The 25,691-nt window shown below is 43.5% G+C and overlaps 1 protein-coding gene across 1 annotated transcript in view; it reads left to right on the top strand.

Annotated features, from left to right (window-relative positions):
• The window catches only part of VWC2 (von Willebrand factor C domain containing 2), a 116,397-nt gene extending 91,085 nt beyond the window's left edge, over positions 1–25,312 (top strand). Inside the window, exon 3 of the mRNA XM_024115135.3 lies at positions 24,429–25,312. Within this exon, the coding sequence (XP_023970903.1) occupies positions 24,429–24,580 (152 nt within the window). The 3' untranslated portion in view covers positions 24,581–25,312. The remainder of the gene's footprint in view (positions 1–24,428) is intronic.
• Positions 25,313–25,691: the final 379 nt, after the last annotated feature.

Here is a 25,691-nt window from a genome sequence, read left to right as displayed (position 1 = left end):
AGTTTTTTAGTGTCTGGCCTTACATTTAGGTCGTTAATCCATTTTGAGTTTATTTTTGTGTGTAGTGTTAGGGAGTGTTCTAATTTCATTCTTTTACATGTAGCTGTCCATTTTTCCCAGCACCACTTATTGAAGAGGCTGTCTTTTCTCCAGTGTATATTCTTGCCTCCTTTATCAAAGATAAGGTGACCACATGTGCATGGATTTATCTCTGGGCTTTCTATCCTGTTCCATTGATCCATATTTCTGTTTTTGTGCCAGTACCATACCGTCATGATTACTGTAGCTTTGTAGTAGAGTCTGAAGTCAGGGAGCCTGATTCCTCCAGCTCCGTTTTTCTTTCTCAAGATTGCTTTGGCTATTCGGGGTCCTTTGTGTTTCCACACAAATGGTAAAATTTCTTGTTCTGGTTCTGTGAAAAATGCCATTGGAAATTTGATAGGGATTGCATTGAACCTGTAGATTGCTTTGGGTAGTATAGTCATTTTCACAATATTGATTCTTCCAATCCAGGAGCATGGTATATCTCTCCATCTGTTTATGTTATTTTTGATCGCTAACATCAGTGATTTATAGTTTTCTGAGTACAGGTCTTTTGCCTCCTTAGGTAGGATTATTCCTAGGTATTTTATTCTTTTTTTTGCGATGGTAAATGGGATTGTTTCCTTAATTTCTATTTCTGATCTTCCACTCTTAGTGTATAGGAATGCACGGGATTTCTGTGCATTAATTTTGTATCCTGCAACTTTACCAAATTCATTGATTAGTTCTAGTAGTTTTCTGGTGGCATCTTTAGGATTTTCTATGTATAGTATCATGTCATCGGCAAACAGTGACAGTTTTACTTCTTTTCCAATTTGTATTGTTTTATTTCTTTTTCTTCTCTGATTATTGTGGCTAGGACTACCAAAACTATGTTGAATAATAGTGGCAAGAGTGCACATCCTTGTATTGTTCCTGATCTTAGAGGAAACACTTTTCGTTTTTCACCATTGAGAGTGATGTTTGCTGTGGGTTTGTCATACATGGCTTTTATTGAGGTAGGTTCCCTCTGTGCACACTTTCTGGAGAGTTTTTATCATAAATCGGTGTTGAATTTTGTCAAAAGCTTTTTCTGCATCTATTGAGATGATCATTTGGTTTTTATTTTTTAATTTGTTAATATGGTGTATCACATCAGTTGTCTTGTGTATATTGAAGAATCCTTGCATCCCTGGGATAAATCCCACTTGATGCTTTTAATGTGTTGTTGGATGCGCTTTGCTAGTATTTTGTTAAGGCTTTTTGTATCTATTTTCATCAGTGATATTGGTGTATATTTTTCTTTTTTTGTGATATCTTTGTCTGGTTTTGGTATCAGGGTGATGGTGGCCTCGTAGAACGAGTTTGGGGGTGTTCCTCCCTCCACAATTGTTTGGAAAAGTTGAGAAGGGTAGGTGTTAACTCTTCTCTAAATGTTTGATAGAATTCACCCGTGAAGCCATCTGGTCCTGGACTTTTGTTTGTTGGAAGATTTTTAATTACATTGTCAATTTCATTACCTGTAGTTGGTCTGTTTGTATTTTCTAATCCTTCCTGGTTCAATCTTGGAAGGTTGTACTTTTCCAAGAATTTGTCCATTTCTTCTTCTTTGCTTCTATTTCATTCATTTCTGCTCTGATCTTTATGATTTTTTTCCTTCTACTAATTTTGGGTTTTCTTTTTTCTTCTTTTTCTAGTTGCTTTAGATGTAAGATTCAATTGTTTATTTGAGATTTTTCTTGTTTCTTGAGGTAAGTTCGAATTGCTATGAACTTCCCTCTTAGAACTGCTTTTGCTGCATCTATAGGTTTTGGATCATCGTGTTTTCATTGTCATTTGTTTCTAGATAATTTTTGGTTTCCTCTTTGATTTCTTCAGTGATCTCTTGGTTATTTAGCAGTGCACTGTTTAGCCTCCATGTATTTGTATTTTTTACTGTTTCTTTCGTGTAAAGTGATTTCTAATCTCATAGCGTTGTGGGTGGGAAAGATGCTTGATACAATTTCAATTTTCTTAAATCTTCCAAGGTTTGATTTGTGACCCAAAATGTGATCTACTCTGGAGAACGTTCTGTGTGCACTTGAGAAGAACATATATTCTTCTGCTTCGGGGTGGAATGTCCTAAAAGTATCAATTAAATCTATCTGGTCTATTGTGTCATTTAAAGCTTGCATTTCCTTATTTATTTTCTGTCTGAATGATCTGTCTCTTGGTGTAAGTGGCGTGTTAAAGTCCCCCACTATTATTGTGTTACTGTCGATTTCTCCTTTTATGGCTGTTAGCATTTGCCTTATGTATTGAGGTGCTCCTATATTGGGTGCATAAATATTTATAATTGTTATGTTTTCTTCTTGGATTGATCCCTTGATCATTATGTAGTGTCCTTTCCTATCTCTTGTAACAGTCTTTATGTTAAAGTTTATTTTATCTGATATGAGTATTGCTACTCCAGCTTTCTTTTGATTTCCATTAGCATGGACTGTCTTTTTCCATCTCCTCACTTTCAGTCTGTATGTGTCCCTAGGTCTGAAGTGGGTTTCTTGTAGACAGGATATATAAGGGTCTTGTTTTTGTATCCATTCAGCCAGTCTCTGTCTTTTTGTTGGAGCACTTAATGCATTTACTTACATTCAAGGTGATTATCGATATGTATGTTTCTATTACCATCTTCTTAATTGATTTGGGTTTGTTTTTGTGGGTCTTTTTCTTCTCCTCTTGTGTTTCTTGCTTAGAAAAGTTCCTTTAGCATTTGTTGTAAAGCTGGTTTGGTGGTGCTGAATTCCCATAGCTTTTGCTTGTCTGTAAAGCTTTGATTTCTTCATCAAATCTGAATGAGATCCTTGCTGGGTAGAGTACTCTTCGTTGTAGGTTTTTTCCTTTCATCACTTTAAATATGTCCTGCCACTCCCTTCTGGCTTGCAGAGTTTCTGCTGAAAGATCAGCTGTTCACCTTATGGGGATTCCCTTGTATGTTATTTATTGCTTTTCCCTTGCTGCTTTTAATATTTTTTCTTTGTGTTTAATGTTTGATAGTTTGATTAATATGTGTCTCGGCATGTTTCTCTTTGGGTTTATACTGTATGGGACTCTCTGGCTTCGTGGACTTGATTGACTATTTCCTTTCCCATGTTAGGGAACTTTTCGACTATAATCTCTTCAAATACTTTCTCAGTCTCTTTCTTTTGCTCTTCTTCTTCTGGGACCCCTATAATTCGAATGTTGGTGCGTTAAATGTTGTCCCAGAAGTCTCTGAGACTGTCCTCAATTGTTTTCATTCTTTTTTCTTTATTCTGCTCTCCAGCAGTTAATTCCACCATTCTATCTTCCTGGTCACTTATCTATTCTTCTGCCTCAGTCATTCTGCTATTGATTCCTTCTAGAGTATTTTTAATTTCAGTTATTGTGTTGTTCATCACTGTTTGTATGCTCTTTAGTTCTTCTAGTTCCTTGTTAAATGTTTCTTGTGTTTTCTCCATTCTGTTTCCGAGATTTTGGATCATCTTTATTATCATTACTCTGAATTTTTTTCAGGTAGGTTGCCTACTGTGTCTTCGTTTATTTGGTCTTGTAGGTTTTTACCTTGCTCCTTTATCTGTAATGTATTTTTTTGATGGGTGGGGCTCTATTCCTCTCTTACTGGTTGCTTGGCCTGAGGTGTCCAGCACTGGAGTTTGCAGGCAGTTGGTTAGAGCCGGGTCTTGGTGAGGACCAAGATGAGGACCTCTGGGAGGCCTCACTCTGATTAATATTCCCTGGGGTCTGAAGTTCTCTGTTAGTCTAGCGGTTTGGACTCAGAGCTCCCACCACAGGAGGCCTCACTCCGATTAATATTCCCTGGGGTCTGAAGTTCTCTGTTAGTCTAGCGGTTTGGACTCAGAGCTCCCACCACAGGAGCTCGGGCCAGACTTCCGGCCTGGGAACCAAGATCCCACAAGCCGCATGGTGTGGCAGAAAAAAGAATGAAAGAGAAAGAAAAAAGGAGTGGTACAATAACAAAGAATAAAACACAAAATAAAATTAGAAAGATAAAAGATATATTAGGAAAAATAAAAATACAATGGAAACAACTGCAACATGGTAAAATAAAACCACAACAGAGAAAAAAAATGGGGGGGGGCAACAAGCCAAAAGGAGAGAACAATAACAAAGTATAAAGAATAAAATCAAATTAGAAAAATAAAAGATTTATTAGAAAAAAAAAATATAAATGAATCAACAGTAATGAATCCACTAGGTAAAACAGAACCCCAATCTAAAAGATGAAAAAAGAAAAAATAATAAAGCCTTGGCTATGGGGGCAGAGTTTAGGCGGGGGTGGAACTTAGGCAGGTGTGGAGTTCTGGGTGGGGCAGGACCTAGGCGGGTGGTGGTGTGACATTTGAGCATGGGGTGGGGCCCAGTCTCAGGACCCAGGCAGCAGGAAAAGGCCCTGGGGGTGGGGCCTAGGTGGGGCATCACTCAATCTTGGGGCGGGGCCTCTGCTTAGGACCCGTGCAGAAGGGGAGCGGCAGCATGTGAAAGGAGGGCCTCTGGAGTGTGGAGTTCCGGAGTTTGGAGGTAGGGCCCTGAGTGAGGGTGTGTGGGTGGGGTTTAGGCCCAGCTTGTCGGAGGGGATCTCTGAGTGTAGAGGTGGGGCCCTGTGTGGGGGTGTAGGGGCGGGGCTTGAGCTCTGCGTGGCAGGAGGGACGCTCTGAGGGCAGAGGATTAGGCCCAGGAGCCCAACAGGTTCCCCGGTGCCTAAGAGGACAGGGAAAGTGCTGGCCCCATTCCCTTCCATTCCTTCGTGCCCCTCCCCCACTGTCTCCCCCAGGGTCTCCCCCGTCACCGCTGGACCCCTAACTGTGGGTGGGTCCCACTGGGTGTAGGAACTCATCCCCTCCCCCAGCCACCCCTCAGGGGTGCTGGTCCCGGAGGTCCGGCCTTTACTTTTGCTCCCCATTCCCTCCCTCCCTCTCCTTCAGAACCTGCACGGCTGGAGGGGCCCTCGGTGGGCAGAGGATCAGGCCCAGGATCTCAGCAGGTTCCTGGGGGTCCACCTGGGCAGGGGAAAGCTGGCCACGCTCCCTTTTGATCCTCTGCCCTCCCGATGGTCCTCCAATTTCCCCCTTTGGGTGTGGGATCCCTGCCCCTCCCCTAGCCGCCTCTCAGGGGTGCCAGTCTTGTCCCACCTCCACTTCTCCTCCCCCTTCACTCCCCCTATGCCCCACGTCCTACCCGGTCGCTTGGGGTTCCTTCCTTCCCCTTAGGTGTCCACGGTCCCCCACGGGTGCCTGGTAGGTGCCCTAGCTGTGCGGAGACGTGAATTCCGCATCCTCCTCGTACGCAGTCTTGACTCTGCACCCCTAGTCCTTGATTTTAACTGAAATGATTTTAGTGCCTCATCATTTAAGAGGACAGCTCTCATTAGACTTTGTTGAACGGCTTTCCTTTTATTTAAGAACTTTTCTGCCTTTGCAGTGTTTTACTAAGAGTAGCTAGTAAATGTTATCAAATGACTTCATATGATAAAGGATTTGCTGTTATAGGTATTAGTATAAAGCATGTTGATAAGTTTTCTAATGTTGAACCATACTTGCAGTTCTCAGTGCATCATTACCATCTTTATTAGGCTTCGGAATTAAAGTTTTCCTGGCTTCATGATATTACCGGGGGGATCTTTATTTTATCCTATGACAGAATAGTTTAAATAGCTCTAGGGTTAAAGGTTACATTAAAATCAACCCGTCAGTTTATCTGGCATTGGCATATTTTTTGAATAGTAGACTTTTTATCCAGCTTTCCTATGGTAATTGATCCATTCAAATGTTTCACACTTTCTTGGCTCCTTTTCCGTTCCTTGGGGGCTGAGGCCTTACTCGGAAGTACCCATGCCTGGTCCTGGTTCTTTTGGGTCGCGGGACCCAGTTTTGTGTTTCACATGCGTGCAGTTGTCCTGGGGCCTTAGGAGCAACTGGCCCGGGAGGTGAAGGTACATGAGCTTGAGGAGAGGAGAGTGCAGTTTGGCCCCAGCTCTCCAAGTCTTTTTCTCTTTTTGTTTTACTAGTTCACATCTTGGGAGTGTTGCCCACCTGCGTAGCGACTCCATCCCATCTGACAATACAGCTTGTCCAACTGGAGACACTCACAAGACCAGGGCAGAAATTATATTTGGGGTAACAGGAAATCTGGAATAGTGGTGAATTATTAGAATGTTTAAACAATAAGGGGCTCATTAGTCCACACCCCTATCATACCTCTATGTCCCTTTGTCTTCTTCTGTTATGGCTTTAGTTGTGTGGGTTGTCCTGGGAAATAATTAGAAAACGAATTAGTTATGTAATTACAAGATATGTGTGATGAGACCTACAAAATATGTCCCATAGTTTTATTGGGGAGGAAGAAAATGTCCTCTAAGTTCTTCTGGCTGGTCTAAGAGTAAAATGGACATGAGACAGATTAACAGGAGAAAGTAAACAAAGTTTAATAACACGTATACATGGGAGAGACCCAGGAAAACTGAGTAACTTGCTAACATGGTCAAAGCCCTCATCTTAAATACCATCTTCAGCTAAAGACGAAAGAGGATGTTGGGAGTAGTGGCTTGGAAATTCAAAGGGGGTGAAGGCAATTCACGTGGAGATGGAAAATCAAATGTTGGTAAACAAATATTTGCTGGGACAGTGGGACACAGAGTGGACTCTGGCCTCTGGGCTCTGCCAGTACCCCCCCACCCCCACCCCTCGCCCCAATTTTTTGCAGACATTCCTCCCTGCTGATAACTCTGTTCCAAGGACAGTCCCTTTATCTCAGATCTTTAGGCAGCTAAGGGGGAGGTGAAAAGAAAGACCTTCTGGGCTTCCCTGGTGGCGCAGTGGTTAAGAATCTGCCTGCCGGGCTTCCCTGGTGGCGCAGTGGTTGGGAGTCACTCTAGAGCCGCGAGCCACAACTACTGAGCCTGTGAGCCACAACTACTGAAGCCCACATGCCACAACTACTGAGCCTGCGCTCTAGAGCCCACGAGCCACAACTACTGAAGCCCACGTGCCACAACTACTGAAGCCCACATGCCTAGAGCCCATGCTCTGCAACAAGAGAAGCCATGGCAATGAGAAGCCCGCGCACCACATGAAGAATAGCCCCCGCTCGCTGCCACTAGAGAAAGCCCATGCACGGCAACAAAGACCAACACAGCCAAAATTAAATTAATTAATTAATTAACTAATAAGAAAAAATGCAAGACGTTCTGTGTCTTCAAAATAATCAGCCTAAATTAATCCTCATGCCAAAGAGACATATTTGGGGGCGGTGCGTGTGCAAATTGTTCTGCTCTACAGTTTCTTTGAGACATTCTTATCGTCTGCAGCTATCATGCTTTGCCTGTGTCCTTGAACATACCACCATGATATTGTTCTAGGATGTATCAGTTTTCCCTAAATGTCTTTGGTTAGATTTTTTTAGCATAACCATAAATAAGCTTTTGAAAGGAAATTTCTCTTTTTTTTAATAACAATTGAAATTTTTTTATGTAATAATGTTAACTGAAATAATTAGCGATTTTATTTTTGTATTATTAAAGATATATATATCTGGAGTTGAATTTACAGATATATTTAGAAAGGATGAACAAATACTAAAATAAAAGTTTTTATTATTTGGTATAATCTGCAACTGATTAAGTTTTTCTCTTCTTTGTTGAAACTTGTCTTAAAAATAAATTGTATTTTTGCGTCATTTTGTGTGCCTGAGAGAAAAGGAAAACAGCCCCTAGGTAAGCGTCCAAGCACCATCTGCCTGCTTAACTGCTACTCACAGATTATTTTTCTGCTTTAGAAGTTATTTAACATGGAGAATGAGTGTATATAAATATTTAAGAGTGGATTTACATATGCCATAAAACTGGAGAACAAACTGGTGATGCAATCAATATTTGTTCTATTCTTTCATTGATTGAACAGAAAACAAAACTAAGGGAAGTGACCCACCCTTACAGGGAAGTTGTCCAAAGTTGGCAAATAGAAGTAGGATAGATTTATGGAGTGTTCCATTTGTTCTGTAGAGCCTAGCTTCATTCCCCACCCCCATCCCCCTGCCGCCCTGCCTTAAAACATTTACACGTATATTATGGCAATAAAAAATAAATTAGAAAACAAGAGACTAACACGCTACTATTTCCCATCAATAAACCATCCACTGTCTTCATTTTTGTGTTCTCTTCTAGTCTCTTTCCCCATACATCCTGTAATTTAGAGTGTCATTAGAATAGTTTGGATACAACTCTGCAAGCTGTGTAGGGAAAGGAGTGGAGAGGGACAGGGGAGGGAGGGAGGGAGAGACGGGACAGGTGTTGAAACACAGCGTTGTGTCGATTCCTGGCAAGCTTGTGGCTTCCGCACCCCCAGACTGCAGTTGAAGAGATTAATGTGGAACCCTAAAGCCATGAGATCAGAATTGTCTCATTCCAGAAGCACAGGCAAAAAATTATTAAAAGGAATCTGATTCTCTACTTTAATTCCTAAAAGGGAATTTAGAAATTTATAAGCTTCATCTACATCTCTTTCCTGTCTGAATTTTCCTCCCCCTTACCTGCTCAGAAGCAGCAAGCCACCCCAAGGCTCAGTCCTATCAACACGCCTTCAAGTGTTTTATGTCACCCCCTCCCTGCCCCCCCCCACCCCCCCCACCCCCGCCACCTTGTAACCTGGACTTTGTCTCCCTCATTGTGCTAGTCTGGGCCCTCTGAGTCAGAGATGCCAAGACAGGATTAGACAGGCAAGAGATTTTCAAAAAGAAACATCTTTGAGGAAATGAAGAGGGAGGCCAGGGAGGTGTCTGACCTTGAGGAGAGAAGGAAGAATGGTAAGTCAGGTGATCCATACCCTCAAGCAGAAACCTGGTCCAGGGAGACTCCTCCCAGATCAGAGGCCAGACATCAAAGCAAGGCCCTGCTGTGGAGAAGCAGCTCAGGCTGATGGATGCGTGACCAGTTCCCTAGGGATCCAAAAAGAGAAACTCATGTGCAAAAATAAATGTACTGAAAGAAATGTACTAAAAGAAAGAGGAAACAAATTTGGAATAAAAGGTAATTTAGGTTCTCAAAATAAACGTTGAAAAGAATGATCTATCTATGAAATTAGATTTAAAGTAATTCAGGGAGATTAGGAAAGCTAATGAGAAAACTAAAATGTTATTTTCCAGTGTTTAAAAATTGCAGTGGAGAAGTGAAGTGAGTTTGCTCAGAGGTGTGGACATGGCAAATGGTGTAAAGATGGAAAGGAAAACGTTGACAGAGATGTCGGGAAGAGCATGAAATCTCACTTCCTAAACGAGACATCAGAACAGTGAACAGACTGAACACAAATTAACAACAACAAAAAAATGTTCTGAGTTAAAGAGACTTTTGAGTCTGTTAATGGAAATGCCTCACCAAGCATCAGTGAAAAGCAGTGAAAAGAGTCCAGTATGTAGACATAAAGTCGTTCATGTTTGAATTTCTGGAGTAAAGAAAGAAAGAGTCCCACAAAGAAGAGAAAGTCTTACTGGCCTTGGATCTGTCCTGTGCAGAGGAGAGAGCAGTGGCCAGCAATCCCCCGGAGCCTGGTGGTGAGAAAAGCACTTTGATGCTGTAGGGGTTAGGACAGCCAGCTCTCAGGAGAGAGGTGAACTGCAGACAGAATTGTTAAGCAAAAGGGAATCAGAACTTGGAGGTTTGGAACATTCTCAGCCTATCCAGTGTTTCAGAAAATTAGAAAGCTGGTTCTAAAGAGAATACTAGGGGTGCGGCTAAAAAACTATTTGATAAAGTGATCCTGGTGAGCTGTGGACTTAATCAGCTGTCTCAGCAGAAGCCGGGAATGGAGACAGGATTATACCAGCAGGAACATGGCCAGTTCGAACTAAAGGGACACAGAGAGAAGAATGAAGGAAGGGATTCTACACAACAAACCATCAAGCTAGTCAGCTGTGAACGTGTACTATCCTTCAAGGAAATCATTGTCTTAAATATTTCCATTTCTAAACAAGGATAAAAATAAATCAAGCAAAGATTCCAAAGGAGAGAAAATCAGAAAGGCCAAAAATAACACAGAAGTTAGTAGCTAGTAAAACAAATAGAAAAATAACGAGTTAGAAAATTTTTAAAAATAGAATTGATAAAACCAAAACCTATCTTCGACCAAATCAATGAAATTATGACTGCTAACAAGTCAAATACAGAAAAAGATGAAAAGAACTGATTTTATAAATCTAGGGAAAATAAAGAGAAGATACTAGCTGTGGAGCTGAATTTAAAGGTATAGGAGAATACTTTGTACAATTGGAACTTTTATTAATAAAAGAGGAAACTCTCAATGAAGCAGACTATTTCTGGGTCTACTGAAAATGTCTCATAATTTTCTGTCCTGTGTGCCGTAGGTTTCGTCTTCCCATAGAATCGAATTAGATAAAATCATCAAACAACCTTCCCGCTAAGGGCATGTTTCTCTTACTTGAGCAGCCTGGGTTTCATGCCCTGGAGGTCACTTCTGTTCCCAAGTCTGCGGCTCCTTCCAAAGTCACGTGTTGGCAGCTCCTGGGTGGACTTGATGAAAGCATAACTGGCAGTTCTGCTTCCTGGGTCTTCTTTCCTTATCCTTTTTCTATCTGAGAGCCAGCTGTTAAATGCCTTCCAGACCATCACTAGATCTCCTTTCTTCTCTTTCCTCCTTAGGTTGAATCCTGGCTCGTGTGACATAACAGGCAATGCTTGGTGTACTTTTCCTTATTTGTTCACAATAACTTAGTGTTGATCCATGTTGTCAGCTCTGCAGCTGTGGTTTAGACACTCACTGATTTCCCAAATCCAGTTCTAGTTCAGGTATCAATTTATGTGTTGAAGAAGGCTAGGAAAACTGTGGTTTCAATACATTTTGTTCTGAGTATAGATTCTGTTCTAATTCATAACATTATGACTGATTGCAAAGCTTACCGTTCAGAATTGATGAGACCCTCTTGGCCTTTGTACAAGCCCGATATGAGGGCGGTCCGACCAATCCAGGAACCGTCTTGGGGGTGACTCAGAAACTCATCCTAGTGCCTGGATGGCCGGGATGTGTGGACAGGCCAGCTGTGTCACTGTCCACACACGGAATTGCAAGGGAGACCAGATGTCCATGGCCCGTGTACCTTTTGTTGCTGCTGGTGCATCATGGTGGGCTGTTCCCTCATTTCTGATCTCACAACGTTCACAGTGAATATGAATTCACTGCTGACCTTGTGTATGTTTCAGGTGACTTTTTAGATATGTCAACTGAAAAAAATGCACAACCTAAAAGTTGGAATTACGCTTTATTTGGCAGACTTTCCCAGGACTTCAAGCCTGGAAGGTAGTAGCATCTCAGATAGCTCTGAAGGATGGCTCTGAAGAGGTAAGGGGGGGAGCCAAAAATAGGGATCTTTGCAACAAAGACCAGGCAGTTGGAACATCAAAAGATTACTATTTAAAGAAAACCAGGGACTTCCCAGGTGGCACAGTGGTTGAGAGTCCGCCTGCCGATGCAGGGGACACGGGTTCGTGCCCCGGTCCGGGAGGATCCCACATGCCCCAGAGTGGCTGGGCCCGTGAGCCATGGCCGCTGAGCCTGCGCGTCCGGAGCCACAACAGTGAGAGGCCCGTGTACCGCAGAAAAGCCATGGCCCCTGAGCCTGCCCGTCCGGAGCCACAACAGTGAGAGGCCCGTGTACCGCAGAAAAAAAAAATAAAGAAAAAAAAAAATAAAGAAAACCAGCTATCTCAGGTTAAGGAATTTAGTGTTTTTCTATGTACGGGAAGATGCAAGAGTCTGGGCTCCCTGAAATCATTCCTTTGGTACACACCTTGACTACCTAGGGCCAGTATCCTGTTTGTCTCCATCCTGAATTCCCCTCAGGGCCCATAGTCTGGGGTGGCCACAGTGGCTGATGGCTTGGTGGCCCCAACATTCACTGTTCACTGGAAGGGCAGGTGACGTGTTTTGGTCCGCAGATATATTAATGGCATTTGGATAAAGGCTATTTCCTGGAGCTACCATTTCTTCCATTTTTTCAGGATGCCGCTTAGGCTTCTATTTTGAAGGTTAAACTTGATGACGTGCTCTAGTATTGAACAGAGCTAGGTCTAAGTACCAGGTAAGATGAAGAATCATTTAAACAGTCTGGCAACAGCGCCAGGGTTTCCCCACGTAGGTGAATGTTTGTGCCTTGTGTACGGGGATCAGAGGGAAGCGCAGACTCTGCAGAAGGAGGCGGAAGGTGCTGGCAGAGTCTGGGAGCTCGGGCATTAGCCTGGCCCTTGAAGGAGGAGGTCCCAGGAGCTGAGACCCAGAGCCGTCAAAGGGGAGGGCACCAGGAGGCAGCTGCAGGGTGGCAGCCTGGATGGAATCTGGGGACACACACGGGCATCCCCGTGGACACTGCTTGCACCCTGAGAACAAGCAGTGTGTCCCAGGAGCTCCAAGGCTCCCACCCGGCTTTCCACGGTGACCACTAAAACTGTATTGGGAGAAACGGTCTAAATGGGAAATAAATGAAAAACTCGATTTACATGTTTTAAAAATATTCCATGTGAATTCAAGAAGCCTTCGTAGGCCTTTGGCAACAGCAAGTGGGTGCCCTGTGGTCGTCCTTCACACTTGCAGTTTTGAAACAGGTGGCATGTTAGATCGTCGCGCCAGAAACGCTTGAGAGACAAATCCATGCTTTGCAAAAGAAAGCCTAATGTACAATCTCAGTTGTAGTCTCCCGATATCTCTGGGTCTCAGCTTTCCCGTCCCTGTGTTGGGGGAGTCTGAATACAAGACCTCCGCGGGCTAATGTCTGGGGCGCGGACATTCTCCACCTCAATTCTCCCACCCCGCATCTCCCGTAGGAACAAAGGGAGGGTGAGCAAAGCCAAGCAAGACTCTGAGCTCCTAGCAATAAAGAACCACATACATTTACGCCGTACATATAATTATCCTAGTAATCGTTGCTCAGATGTACTTGCTGTAAACTGTGAAACTGATATAAAATTTTATATATATATAATTATGTATAAATTATATTTTTACATAAATGGATAGACAACGCATGCAAAATTGTGTTTAATTCACTAAGGATAGAACCAGCAAGAAGACAAAAGAGCCTGTTCAAATACAGTGATGCATAGAATCATCCGGGAAAGGAATGCACGTAGGAGATTGTGCTAAATCCCATAACCTGCTGTCTGACTTTTAATAGATCAATAGCTCCATGGCACCTTTGAGTCACCACCCCCACTTGCCTAAACAGTGAAAACATCTGACCAGTTTTTACAGGTTAACACCCGTCTTACACGGCTACTCTTACCATCTTGTCCTTTTTCTCACTTGGGAGTTGTTAGTGTCAACTGAAAAAGAAATGCACAACCTAAAAACTGAGAATTCTGCTTTATTTGGCAGACAAAATTGAGGACTTAGGCCCAGACAGGCTCTCAGGTGGCTCTGAGGGACTGCTCTGAACAGGTAAGGGGGGGCCAGGATATAGAGGGGTTTTTGCAACAAAGACCAGGTAGTGGGAACATCAAAAGATTGCTGTTAATTAAAGAAAACCAGGCATCTCAAGTTAAGGAATTTAGCGCTCTTCTACGTATGGGAAGGTGTGAGAGTCTGGGCTCCCTGAAACCATGACTTTGACCTGCGCCTCAGCCACCTGGGGCCAGCGTCCTGTGGAGGTTCCTCAGGGTGCGCCACTGGTGGGGTGGGCTGCGGTGGCTGACGGCTGGATTGAGGGCGTCCTGCTTCCATCCTGAGTTCCCTCAGGGCTCACTGTCAGGGTAGCTGTAACGTGACGGCTCGATGGCTGCAACACCCTTTGTGTACTGATGTCACAGTGACATTTGTCATTCACACCGTGATAGAGTGTGTGCAAAAACTCCCCCACTGAGATCAACTCTAAGGTTTGGATAAAATATACATGCATTTTTAAAAAATGGTTTGAAGATATCAGAGTGCAAAGGACTTGGAGGTCTAGCTGTCAAAGAAAAGGGAGGCTCACTGAGCTAAGCTCCATACTCACCTCCCCAGTGTTTGCTCAGGGCATTTGCAGGACCTAGAGCGGGGACAGATGTCCTGTGGAAAGCCATAGCCCAGGGTGGCAGCTTCTGGCTGAGCTGGGAGGTGGAAATTGGTGTTGGGGCCGCCATGGCAGCTGGTAACTGAGAGGGAGGCTGCATTTGAGAAGAGGAGGGAACCACAAAGAAGTGAGGCCAAAATTCTTCATGTAATGTTCCTTCAAGGCATTTGCAGACTGCAAAGCTGCAATGTGCCAGGCAAGAAAAGCAGAACCCGAGCAGAAAGCAGCAGCTGGGTGGCTGGAGCTTGCAGAGACCTGCCAGGACTACAGTGCTCAAGAGAGCGTGTGGAGGGGCCCCAGCAAACAGCAGGAGTTTTCAACCAAGACTTCACGAAAGGCTGTGCCCCAGGAGTGAGGGGGGACTGGAAAAGACCAACCCGAACAAAGCCTCACATCCATTCGCGGCCAGGTCACCGTAGCCCTCCTCTCCTCTGTCAGCCAAAAGGCTCTATCCAGGGCCTGTACAATGTCGCTTTCACAGTATCTGTTATTTAATTCAAAATTGCCAGGCAAGCCAAGAAATACCAAATGACCCCAAACTAAGAGAAAAGCAAAATAGGAAATGAGAGGCTCACAGGTTATCAAGATATGGTGACTATTTCAGAAGGTTTTTGAAGTAACAGATTAACATGCACAAGAAGACATAAGAAAAGTTGGAGGATTTCACTGAGAACTGGGCTATACTGAAAAAGTTGAAACTGAAAAATGCAATAACAAATTAAGAATTTAGTTGACGGTTTGCTAAAAAGATGAGGCAGAGCAAAAGGGGGTATCACTGATCTAGAAGTCGAATGCTGGGCTCCTGGCTGCCTGGGTCTCCCTCGCTGCCCTGCCGTCCTGCTGTGCTGGGCTCTTCCTCAGTGCTTCGTCCCTGATGGGGGAGGAGGAGGTGCCCCCAGGCACCCACTTAGGCCTTTCTTCATTAACGCCCTGTCTTCTTGTGGCTCACAATTCCGTGTAAAAATCTAAAGCATGTTGGCAACTTACCCTTCTGTGTAGCCATGGCAGTTTTATTTTCATTGTGTCAATTCATTATTTAATTCTAAAACTGTAACTCAGTTGCACATGCCCTGAGTTCCAGCTCTGTGCTGCGTGCAGCACTAGACGCTGTGATGACCCTCCCTCCTCCTTGGCGGGGAGACCCTGAGGGGTCCCTGGGGGTGGCACTGTGACAGGCAGCTCTGCCGGAGACACAGGAGCACCCAGGAGGGACGCTTAATTACAGATGTCCCCACAGGTTCAGGCTTGGTTTGGAATCTGTGAGCCTCAGCCCAGTTTATTGTCAAGTCAGTGGACACATGATATCATGGGTTGGATTTGTGCTGGTGTCAACTGAAAAAAAAAAAGCACAACCTAAAAGTTGAGAGTTATGTTTTATTTGGAGGACAACACTGAGTACTTAAGCCTGGGACGCAGCCTCTCGGATTGCTCTGAGGGACTGCTCCAAAGAGGTGAGGGGGAGCCAGGATGCATAGGGGTTTGTGCAAAAGAGACCAGGTAGTCGGAACATCAAAAGATTACTGTTAATTAAAGAAAACCAGGCATCTCAAGTTAAGGAATTTAGCGCTTTTCTATGCATGGGAAGGTGCAAGAGTCTGGGCTCCCTGAAATCATCCCTTTGTTGGGCACCTCAGCCATCTGGGGCCAGTGTCCTGCGCTTTCTCATCCTGAGTCCCCTCAGGGCCTACTCTTGGGGGGTGGGCTGCAGTGGCTGACTGACTGCTAGATGGCAGGCATCCTGTTTCCATCCTGAGTTCCCTCAGGGTTCACCATCTGGGAGGCTGTAATGTGACGGCTTGATGGCTGCAACATCCTTTGTGTACTGATATGGCAGCGACATTTTTTCCACTCACACTGGTAACTAGGGCAAAACTGGGGGCTTGACACAGACTCTGCATTTCAGGAGACTGGATATGGGGCTCCTAAGGGGATGAGAGACCTCCTTGGGGTTGGGTCCCCCGCCAGCACCTCGCGTCGTGGGCTGGGCCTGATGCAAGCTATTCTGACATCGCGAGTCAGTCACTGTGCAGGTGATGTGAACGACAGGTGTGGACTCCTTGCTCTGAAGTCAGAGCAGCACAGAAAAGGTCAGGGTAGCAAACGCCCATCAACTGCCTGCTTGAACAACTGTTCCTCAGGCAAAAAAGGCATTATATGCTGTGTTCATTTTGAAATTAGCCATTTTTAGCCTGAGTGTCCTTGAGTAACAGCCAGGCCAGCAATAGAATTTAATGTATCAATAATTAGTTATGAGCCATGTGACTTGGACTAATGTTTATTCCCTCTAAATCTCATTTCCATTTATAAAATTCTTCTGCATGCATCATATTTTTTAAAGTACCATATAAATATCAGATATTATAATTAGATTAATTAAGATTAAAAACTTTCTATTCCCCTACTTACTAATGAAGTTATATATATATATATATATATATATATATATGGCTTTATTTGCCACTGAATAATTATAGTAACCAGACTGCTTTTGTACATCAGGATTCTCTTCAGTAATTTATATTTTAGCTCATCAAGTTATCATATGTATTTTTTTTTCAAGTTTCTTAGTGGTTCTTGGGCTTCAAGTCTATAAATTTAAAGTAAGTGTTTCATGAAAATGAAAATATAACTACCGCACATCAAAACTTATGAGACCACAGCTAAAGTAGAACTGAAAGGGAAATTTATGGAACTAAATGCTTACATTAGAAAAGAGGAAAATTCTCGAATCAGTAATGTAAATCACCAACTCAAGAAACTAGAAAAAGAAAATCAGGGACTTCCCTGGTGGCACAGTGGTTAAGAATCTGCCCACCAGTGCAGGGGACAGGGGTTCGAGCCCTGGTCTGGGAAGATCCCACATGCCGCGGAGCAACTAAACCTGTTCACCACAGCTACTGAGCCTGTGCTCTAGAGCACGCATGCCGCAACTACTGAGCCCACATGCTGCAGCTACTGAAGCCCACGCACCTAGAGCCCGTGCTCCACAACAAGAGAAGCCACCACAATGAGAAGCACGTGAACTGCAATCAAGAGTAGCCCCCGCTCGCCGCAACTACAGAAAGCCCGTGCGCGGCAACAGAGACCAAGGCAGCCAAAATTAAATAAATAAATATATTTATTAAAAAAAGAAAAAGAAAAGCAAACAAACTGAAAGTAATAGAAAGAATAAAATAGTAACGATAAAAATAAAACAAGTCAATAAAACTGCAAACAGAAATTCGGTTGTGAAAATTAATGAAATAAGAAGCTGGTTTTTTTAAAGATCAACAAAACTGATAAACACTTAACACGACACAGGAAAAAAAATAGAGAAGATGCAAATTACTGATACTAAGAATAAAACAGGAGATGTCATTACAGATCCCACAGAAATTAAAAGGATAATAAAGGAATACTAACAGTTCTACGCACATAAATTTAACAATTTAGAGGATATGAACCAACTTCTTGAAAAATATGAGCTGCCTCAACTTACCCAATGTGAGACAGATAATCTGTTTGAAAGCTACTATGGAAATTGAATTCATAATTTTAAAAGTCCACCAAAACTCCAGGTCCTGATGTTTTCACTGGAGAAAAATACCAGACATTTAAAGAACTAATATCACTTCTATAAAATCTTCCAACAAGAGAAGAGGAGGAAATACTTCCCAACCCATTCTATGAAGTCAGTATCATCCTGATACCAAAACTAAACAAAGACAATATTTTAAAAAGTACAAACCAATATCTTTAATAAATAAACAGCATTTCTTAACATTTCTTATTAGCAAATCAAATACATCAATATATAAAAAGAATTTTATGTTATGACCACAAGGGATTTTTTTTTCCAGGAATGCAAAGTTGGCTCAAAAGTCAATCAGTAGGGTTTCCAGTCACCCCTCCATCCTAAAAACAAGTAAAAAGCTCAACAAATGGAAAAATCGGTAACACTTCTTAGATCCATCAGAGAAGTAAGGTCACAAAGCAAACTGAATCTCCCTAAAATTTGGAGAGACGTAGAGAATCAAACTCACCAGAGCAGAGACCTCCATGCGAATCAGCGCCGGGGCAGGAAAACCTAACCTGTACGCGACGAATTGCTGAGAGTCAAAAGCCCCGGGGGCCCCAGACATGGAGGGTCCTCACAGTTACGTGAACTTTGACATCTTTTGACAGAAGAAGGGGGTACGTATCCTTTTTGAAATATTTCAGAACCTTCTGTTCTCTTAAAAAAGTTCTGATCTCAGGAGAAACTTGACCAGAGCCTAACCTGTTGAGGTTTTATCAAAGCGCAATTGAAGTGGGGGAAGGAAAATACCCAACTCCAGCCCCCGGAGCCATCCGTACAACCAAGGGGGAAGGTGGGGGGCTAAGAAACACTTGTGAAGCTCACAGTCCAGAAGCAAATACGAAAAGATTAAGACCTAATTATGGGACTGAGAACCCTCCCACCACCTTGCTGTCAGGGTTACTAAAGTTCTATTTAGAGTAGTTCCTCTTCCCCAGTGCCTCATGGGTGACCATTCAAAACGAAATTAACGAGGTACACTAAGAGGCAACAAACAAACAAACAGTTTGAAGAGACCAGAACCAGAGTCAGATAGGATATGTTGGAATTATCAAACCAGAATTTTAAAATAATTATGATTGAGAATGCAAATAAACTGACTGCTGATTGGAATGTAAATTTCATAGTTACTCTGGTAAACAGTTTGGCAGTTTCTCAATAAAACTGAACCTACAACTGCTGTAGGCTCCAGTAATTGCACTCCTGGGCTCTCATCTCAGAAAAATGAAGATTATGTTCACACAAAACACATACGTGAATTTTCATAGCAGCTTTATCCTTGATAGCCAAAAAACTGGGAAAAAATCCAAAATGTTCTTCAGTAGGTGCATGGATAAAGTGGGGTCCATCCCTAGCATGGAAACATCTTCTCTGTAAAAGGAATGAGCCACTGGTACTTTCGACAGCTTGGCAGGGTCTCAAGGGTATTATGCTGAGTTTAAAAAGCCAACCTCAGAAGTCCCTTACTGTTCCATTCCACATATATAACATTCTTTTAATGACAAAACCATAGATATGCCAAGGATAGTGATTTCCAGGGTTAGGGTTGGGGGGGTGGGGAGGGTGATAATAGTGACTCTAAAAGGAGGCATGAGGGTGATCTTGGTGGTGATGGAACGGTTCTGGATCTTGGTCTGGTGATGGTCACACAAAACTGCATATGATAAAGTGACACAGGTGTGCACACACCCACTGTACCTGTCAGCTCCTCCCACTGGTTTTGTGCTATAACTATGTAAGATGTAACTTGGGAAAACTGAGTGAAAGGCACATGGGTTCTCCCTGTAGTACCAAATTCCTGGTTTGACTGGAATCTATAACTTCAAAATAAAAAACTTAAAGTAATATGGTTCATAGGAAAATATGTGTGTGTGTGTGTGTGTGTGTGTGTGTGTGTGTGTGTGTGTGTGCGCGTACAAAAACACATTCAAGGGTGTTTGTGTGTGTGTGTGTGTGTGTGTGTGTGTGTGTGTGTGTGCGCGTACAAACACATATTCAGAGGGAGTTGGGTACAAGAGTCTCATAATTTGGTTAATTTATAGGAACATTGCTTTTAAGATGGAAGATTTAGAAATTTTCAGTAATTGGAATCTGTTATAGAAATATCAGTAGGTTGTACAAATTATATTTTAGTGAAATGTTCATAATTTACCAAACACTTTTATGTGGTTTTCATTCAAAAAGAATTTACAAAGTACAGGAGCAGTAACTCTGTTGAACTGTATCATAAGCAAATATTTGAAGCAGGAAAAAATAGCAACAGTGCATACAATTCTAAAAGTCATGTGAATAACCCTCTACTGAGACTAAAATCATTTTAGATGAAGAAAGCTTATTTTTCTTCTTTTTTACAATTGCAGTATAGTTGATTTACAGTGTTGTGTTACTTTCAGGTGTACAGCACAGTGATTCAGTTATATATCTATGAAGAAAGCTTATTTTATAAATTCTTCAAGGGTCGACACTTGTACAGCCTAACTCTGTGTCACTGATACGACCACACAGAGAAAAGAGTTAAGTGACTTTTGAACAAAATGCACGAATTTGGAACAGTTCCCTCTCCCCTCCTGTCAGTCTTGCCACGTCAGACAAAAGTGTCCCCACGTGGTGTCCAAACCTACACAGACAGTTCTACGAGGGGTTAGGAAAGGGGTTATAACATAATCCAGATGCAAGAACGGTCAAAAATTTACGAATTATGTCATAGTAAAGTCTTTTACCAGGAATAATTACTCTTTTTAAATCACAGGCCTGGGAGACAAATACCTGACAGTCCAGATGTTTGTAGCACCTTCGACCTGAGTTTAATCTGAAGTTGAGACTCAGTGAAGACCCAGAATCAGGGTTTCTTCTCACTATTCATTAAGCAGTAATAAGGAGATGACTTATATATAAGTATCTTGAAAGCTGATGAAACAAACACTTTCTGATAGGAGACAAAGCGTAAATTGTTGCTTTCTACCTCTAGGATTAGGTGTTTAAATTACCTTTTTGAACACTTGGTGTTTTTGTTGGATTTTGCTTTTCTTCGTGAATACAGATTTTACTAATACACTACCAGCACGTTCTTGTGAGCCTCACTTTACCATATTTCTTCCTTGCCTGAAGCAAATGATAATGAATGCTCTCAGCATTTAAGCATTTCCTATACACGGCGGGGGGTTTGGGAGGCCGGCTTCCAAATGCCCACTGACCTTGCTTGTGACGGGGACACAGGGGCGCTGCCTCACACGAGCCCTGTGTACGGATGTGGAGTGAACCCCCCGGGACATATTTTTAAGTGAAAAAAGCCGAGTACGTAGAGTTAGGAGTATGCTACCTTTTATGAAAGAAAGACGAATAAATAATAATTTGCTTATTCTTTTAAAGAACGTTACACTAGGGGATACATTAGAGCTAGTGAAGCTGGTCATCGCAGTGGCTGGGCGGGAGAGCACGGTGCGGCAAAGAAGCCTCACGCTCCACACCATGTTCATACGGCCACGTGGAGCGAAGGGCTGGGTGACTTTTGAACAAAGGACACCGACTCTAAGAACTAAGAAAATCTCACTGTTAGTTAGGAATAGCACTTACGGTGTCATTTTAAAACTCTTTTACGTGACTGTGAGAGAGAAAACAGGTGAATATGCTAGTGATTTTAATAAACAAGAGTCTCAGTGGAAGAGGAGGTACATAATTTAAAATCTAAGTAAAGTTAAGCCAAGAGTTAATAGGATCAATTACATAAATAAATATGTTCAAGTTGAAGTGTTTCATTGTAAGAGAAAAGATGTACACGTGTAAAATCTAAAAGAAAGAATTATGAATCCTAATAACATCAACTCACAATTTAAAACCTGTGCGTGTGCGTGTGTGTGTGTGTGTGTCCCCACCTGTGCCCACTGAGAGGGGCTGGATGCAGTGACCCCCCAGTAATAATGAGCACTTGCCATAATCAGGCCTTGGATCCTCAATCTTTCTCTCCACCAAAGGAATCCGGGCCCCTCGGAGAAAAGGCTGATTTCACATGTGGGCAAAGTGAGCTGAAAATGCGTTGTTGGCCCAGATGTGGCAGAGGCTGGTAGCAGCTGAGGGAGCGTGTCTGAAGGACACGGGAGCGGCCTAAAGCTGGGGCCACTCAAAAAAAGCCAAATTGGGACAATTGGAATATAAGAAATAATAAAGACTGCAGTGGTTGCAAATCATTGAAAAAGAACGATCCAAAGTCGTACAGTGATATAAAAAATAGACATAAGTTAATACTAAGAAAAACTCATTAGAAGTGGCTACTACAATGACATCGATTAATTCAGGCAAGAGGGATAGGAATCGTTGAAGAACTTGAGGGCAGAAGTGTGCTATCTATTCTAGTTTAATCCTCAGGACCCCGGTGACGTATGGCATTCCCATTCTGCAGATGAGGCCATTAAGGCTCAGAACAATGAAATCCTTTAGTCCAAGATCTCATAACTAGTAAGTAGTGGTACCAGATTTTGAACCCAGATTTTTCTGAAGAGGAGACACGTAAGTCCCCGTGAATATCTGTATCTAAAGGTACAGGTTTTCTGGGCAATTATGGAGTACCCTCTATGTGCAAAGCACACTGATAGATATTAGGGCAAATTAGAAGGCGACTGGACCCTCAAATTAAACTCTGAAAAAGAGACAAAAAGAAACAAAGAAAAAAGCACACCAAAGAGACCTGGTGTCAAATGTCAAAGTCAGGGCATCCCAGGAGCCGAGTGGGACCAGTGCTCACAGGGTGGGTCCCACCTGGAGCTGCTGCTGTGGCCCTTTGGCCTCTCACCTCACAGAGCCGAGGACACGGTCCAAGGCTGAGGAACAGGAGGTGGGCTGGGTGAGGGGGTTGGAGATCAGGGACCTCCTGTTGGCCTACAGGTGGGGAGGGTCTGGAGTTCAAGGATCCTGATTCACCAAAGCTGATGCAGGAGGGACTTTACCACCAACACAGCCATCACGTGGGACCGAAGAGGCAGTGGTTCCAGGCATGTGAGCGTGGAGTGACGGCAACCTGCAGAGACCGCTGCCCTCTGAAAACCCAGGAGCAGTGCTCAAGAGAGAAAACCGGGTTGGATCTGTGTTTGGGGTCCTCCTCAGCTGGAGGACTGTTAATGCTTCAAGGTCTTGGGGAGACAGGCGGGGGTCAGGGGAGGAATCTAGGGCGGGTCTGCGTAGAGGGGCCTGAGGAAAGCGGAGCTCCTGGCGGGAGAAGGGGCGGCACCCGGGGGTGAGCTCTCCAGGGCCACCTTCAGGAGCCCTGATCCTCGCCACTTGGCTGACACCGAAGACAAAGCCACTGAAGCATGAGTTACTCTGCTTAGAATTATTCTGACTAGAATTCCAAAAACCCAGTTTTTACCCTAGAGTTTTGGTGGATTCATTTATTTGTTTAAATTTTGTAGATGAACATTTTTCATCTCTTTGATGGCTTGATACAGTGTCGTTGGACGTGCTTTGGTGTGAGCACGTTATCAAAGGCCGTAGAAGCAAAGGAAGGGAGATGGGCATGAGAGCCCTGTGTTCAAGGCTGCGGTAAGGACCGATGTCTCCGTTTCAGAGAAAGGTTTGGAGGCTGAGCAGTTGTTCCCATAGGACGGAGGGGTATGAACTGTAACACAGAAACCATTTGTTTCTACCGAAACAACTCACACTGGAAATCTCCCTGATCACCATTCCTTCGTGTCCTGGATTTTACATGGAGTAAGATGCACACATATGGCACCCTTGTTGGTGGAGAAGCTGGTGGGTGATGTTGATCCAGAATCGAGGGGTCTTCAGTTCTCAGGGAAGACTGTTGACGATGTAGCCCTGGTTCATGCTGAGTCAGTGCCTCTCAAAGTGCGGCCCCAGGCCAGCATCAGCATCACCTGGGGACTTGTTATCCAAGCAGATTCCCTGGTCACAGCCCCAAACCTGAGTCAGAAGTGCTAGGGGGTGGGACCGCCAACCAGCGCTTCTAGAGCCGTCCAGGTGGTTGTTCCGTAAGCTGCCCTTTGAAACCTGCTCTAAGAGGTGTGGTGGTAACACTGGATTTATGTCACTTCAAGCAATTTGCTTGTTTCTGCTGTCTCTCCTGATAAGCCTGGTTCTCTGAAAGTCCCCGTTAATCAAGTTTTTCTATGATTACTTGGAATTAATTGAATCAAACGATTGCAGATCCAGCCCATGTGGAAGGCCCCAGAACTGAAAATCACGGTGGGTGAAAAACACAGGATTGTCATTCATAAAAATTGTATTATTTTAATTTTTTTAAACTTTTTATTTTATATTTGAGTATAGCCAGTTAACATGTTATGATTTTAAAAAATAAAGCAAAAAAAAAAAAAAAAAAAGCAACGTTGTGATAGTTTCAGGTGCACAGCAAAGTGACTCAGCCATCCATGTACATGTATCCATTCTCCAAACTCCCCTCCCATCCAGGCTGCCACATAACATTGAGCGGAGTTCCCTGTGCTGTACAGCAGGTCCTTGTTGCTTATCCATTTTAAATAGAGCAGTGTGTACATGTCCACTGAGTCCAAACCCCCTGAATACCGCTTCCCCCTCTGGTAACCTAAGTTCATTCTCTAAGTCTGTGAGTCTGTTTCTGTTTTGTAAGTAAGTTCATTTGTGTCATTTTAAATAACATGGCTTTCATTTGAGGAAAAATGGGAACACTTCATAGTCCTGAAATGGTAACTTTCTCACTGTCCTTCCTGAAAGGGAGTGGATAGAACATGCAGGGTAAAGCTAACTCCCTAATTAAGTGCAACCTGTCTCTTCTTTCCAGGCCCAAATTGCTTTGCCGAGACCGCTGTCATCCCTGCTGGGAGGGAAGTGAAGACGGACGAGTGCACCGTCTGCCACTGCACCTACGAGGAGGGCACCTGGAGGATTGAGAGGCAGGCCATGTGCACCAGGCACGAGTGCCGGCAGATGTAAGACTGGCCGCACGGACCACAGATGTTTTCTAGGATCCTTTCCCGATCTATGTGAACGTTCTGGATGCCTCTGGGAAATATCGACCGAAAGGAGCAGACTTTTGATGAGCAATCGTGGAAAACTGTTGGTACTTTTTCTTTTCTTGGTCACAACAACTACAGAAGGAAATGGACATATTTCAAAACGTCGACAAGAACTTTGGGCCGAAAAGTCCACTTCTAAATAAATGTGCTATTTTCACAGTAAGTACACTAAAGCACACTGTTATATATGAAATGTCTTTCTATAATCCCTCTATTGGCTTCTGTAGATACAGATTAAAAATGCTGTGCCGTCAGCTGTCCTCGCCGCGTGCCCGCATTTCTTCTGCGCTGCTGATCCCATCACATGAGGTTGTTTGTGGTCGCTGATTCTCCTTCGCCTCCTGGAATAGTGCGCCCGTTAGCGGGTCATAACATAAGGGAACTGATTTGCCCTGAGATCCTCGCCAAATTCTGTCGCATTACAGAGAGATATATAGATAGTGTCGATCCTCAGAAGAGCCAGTCGAATTCACACAAATATAATAATTCCTCCTTGTAACTTTACTGCTTTTAGTATCTCCATTTTCAGTCATTTGGGAGATGCAGGTACAAAGATGACTAATACACGCTTTTTCTGTTCATTCAAAGCTCCCACGTCGTGGGCCATTGATGGGTGCACGCAGATATTTCATTTTCACTTACTTGACTTTCTCTTCTGAACATGACTTTACATCATGCCCCAAACTGAGCAACAGGATAGGCTGGATTATTTGCATCACTGGTACCTCATGCGGAAGCACACAGTCAAATAGGGGAAGCCCTGTTTCTCTGGAGGAGAGGGAAGGGAAACTGAACCCCTGCACAAGTCTCTACCTGCAGTCTACATGTGGCACGGACATCCCACCTCTCTAGTCCACGGACTTGTGGCTCTCCTGGAGACGAACCTCTCTCCTACATGGCAGGCATAGTCCAATCCTGAATGAGAGACCTGTATTAGTCACTGTGCAAGAGCCCAATGAGAAAGCAGTTCTGTTGACTATATTAAAACAACAGCGCCGAAGGGGGCAACGTTGCTGGAGTTGCATGTC

The sequence above is a fragment of the Physeter macrocephalus genome, chromosome 5, assembly GCF_002837175.3.
Source record: "Physeter macrocephalus isolate SW-GA chromosome 5, ASM283717v5, whole genome shotgun sequence".
Classification (NCBI taxonomy): Eukaryota; Metazoa; Chordata; class Mammalia; order Artiodactyla; family Physeteridae; genus Physeter; species Physeter macrocephalus.
Note: the sequence above shows the minus strand (reverse complement) of the source record. Positions and strands in the feature narration are given on the sequence as shown.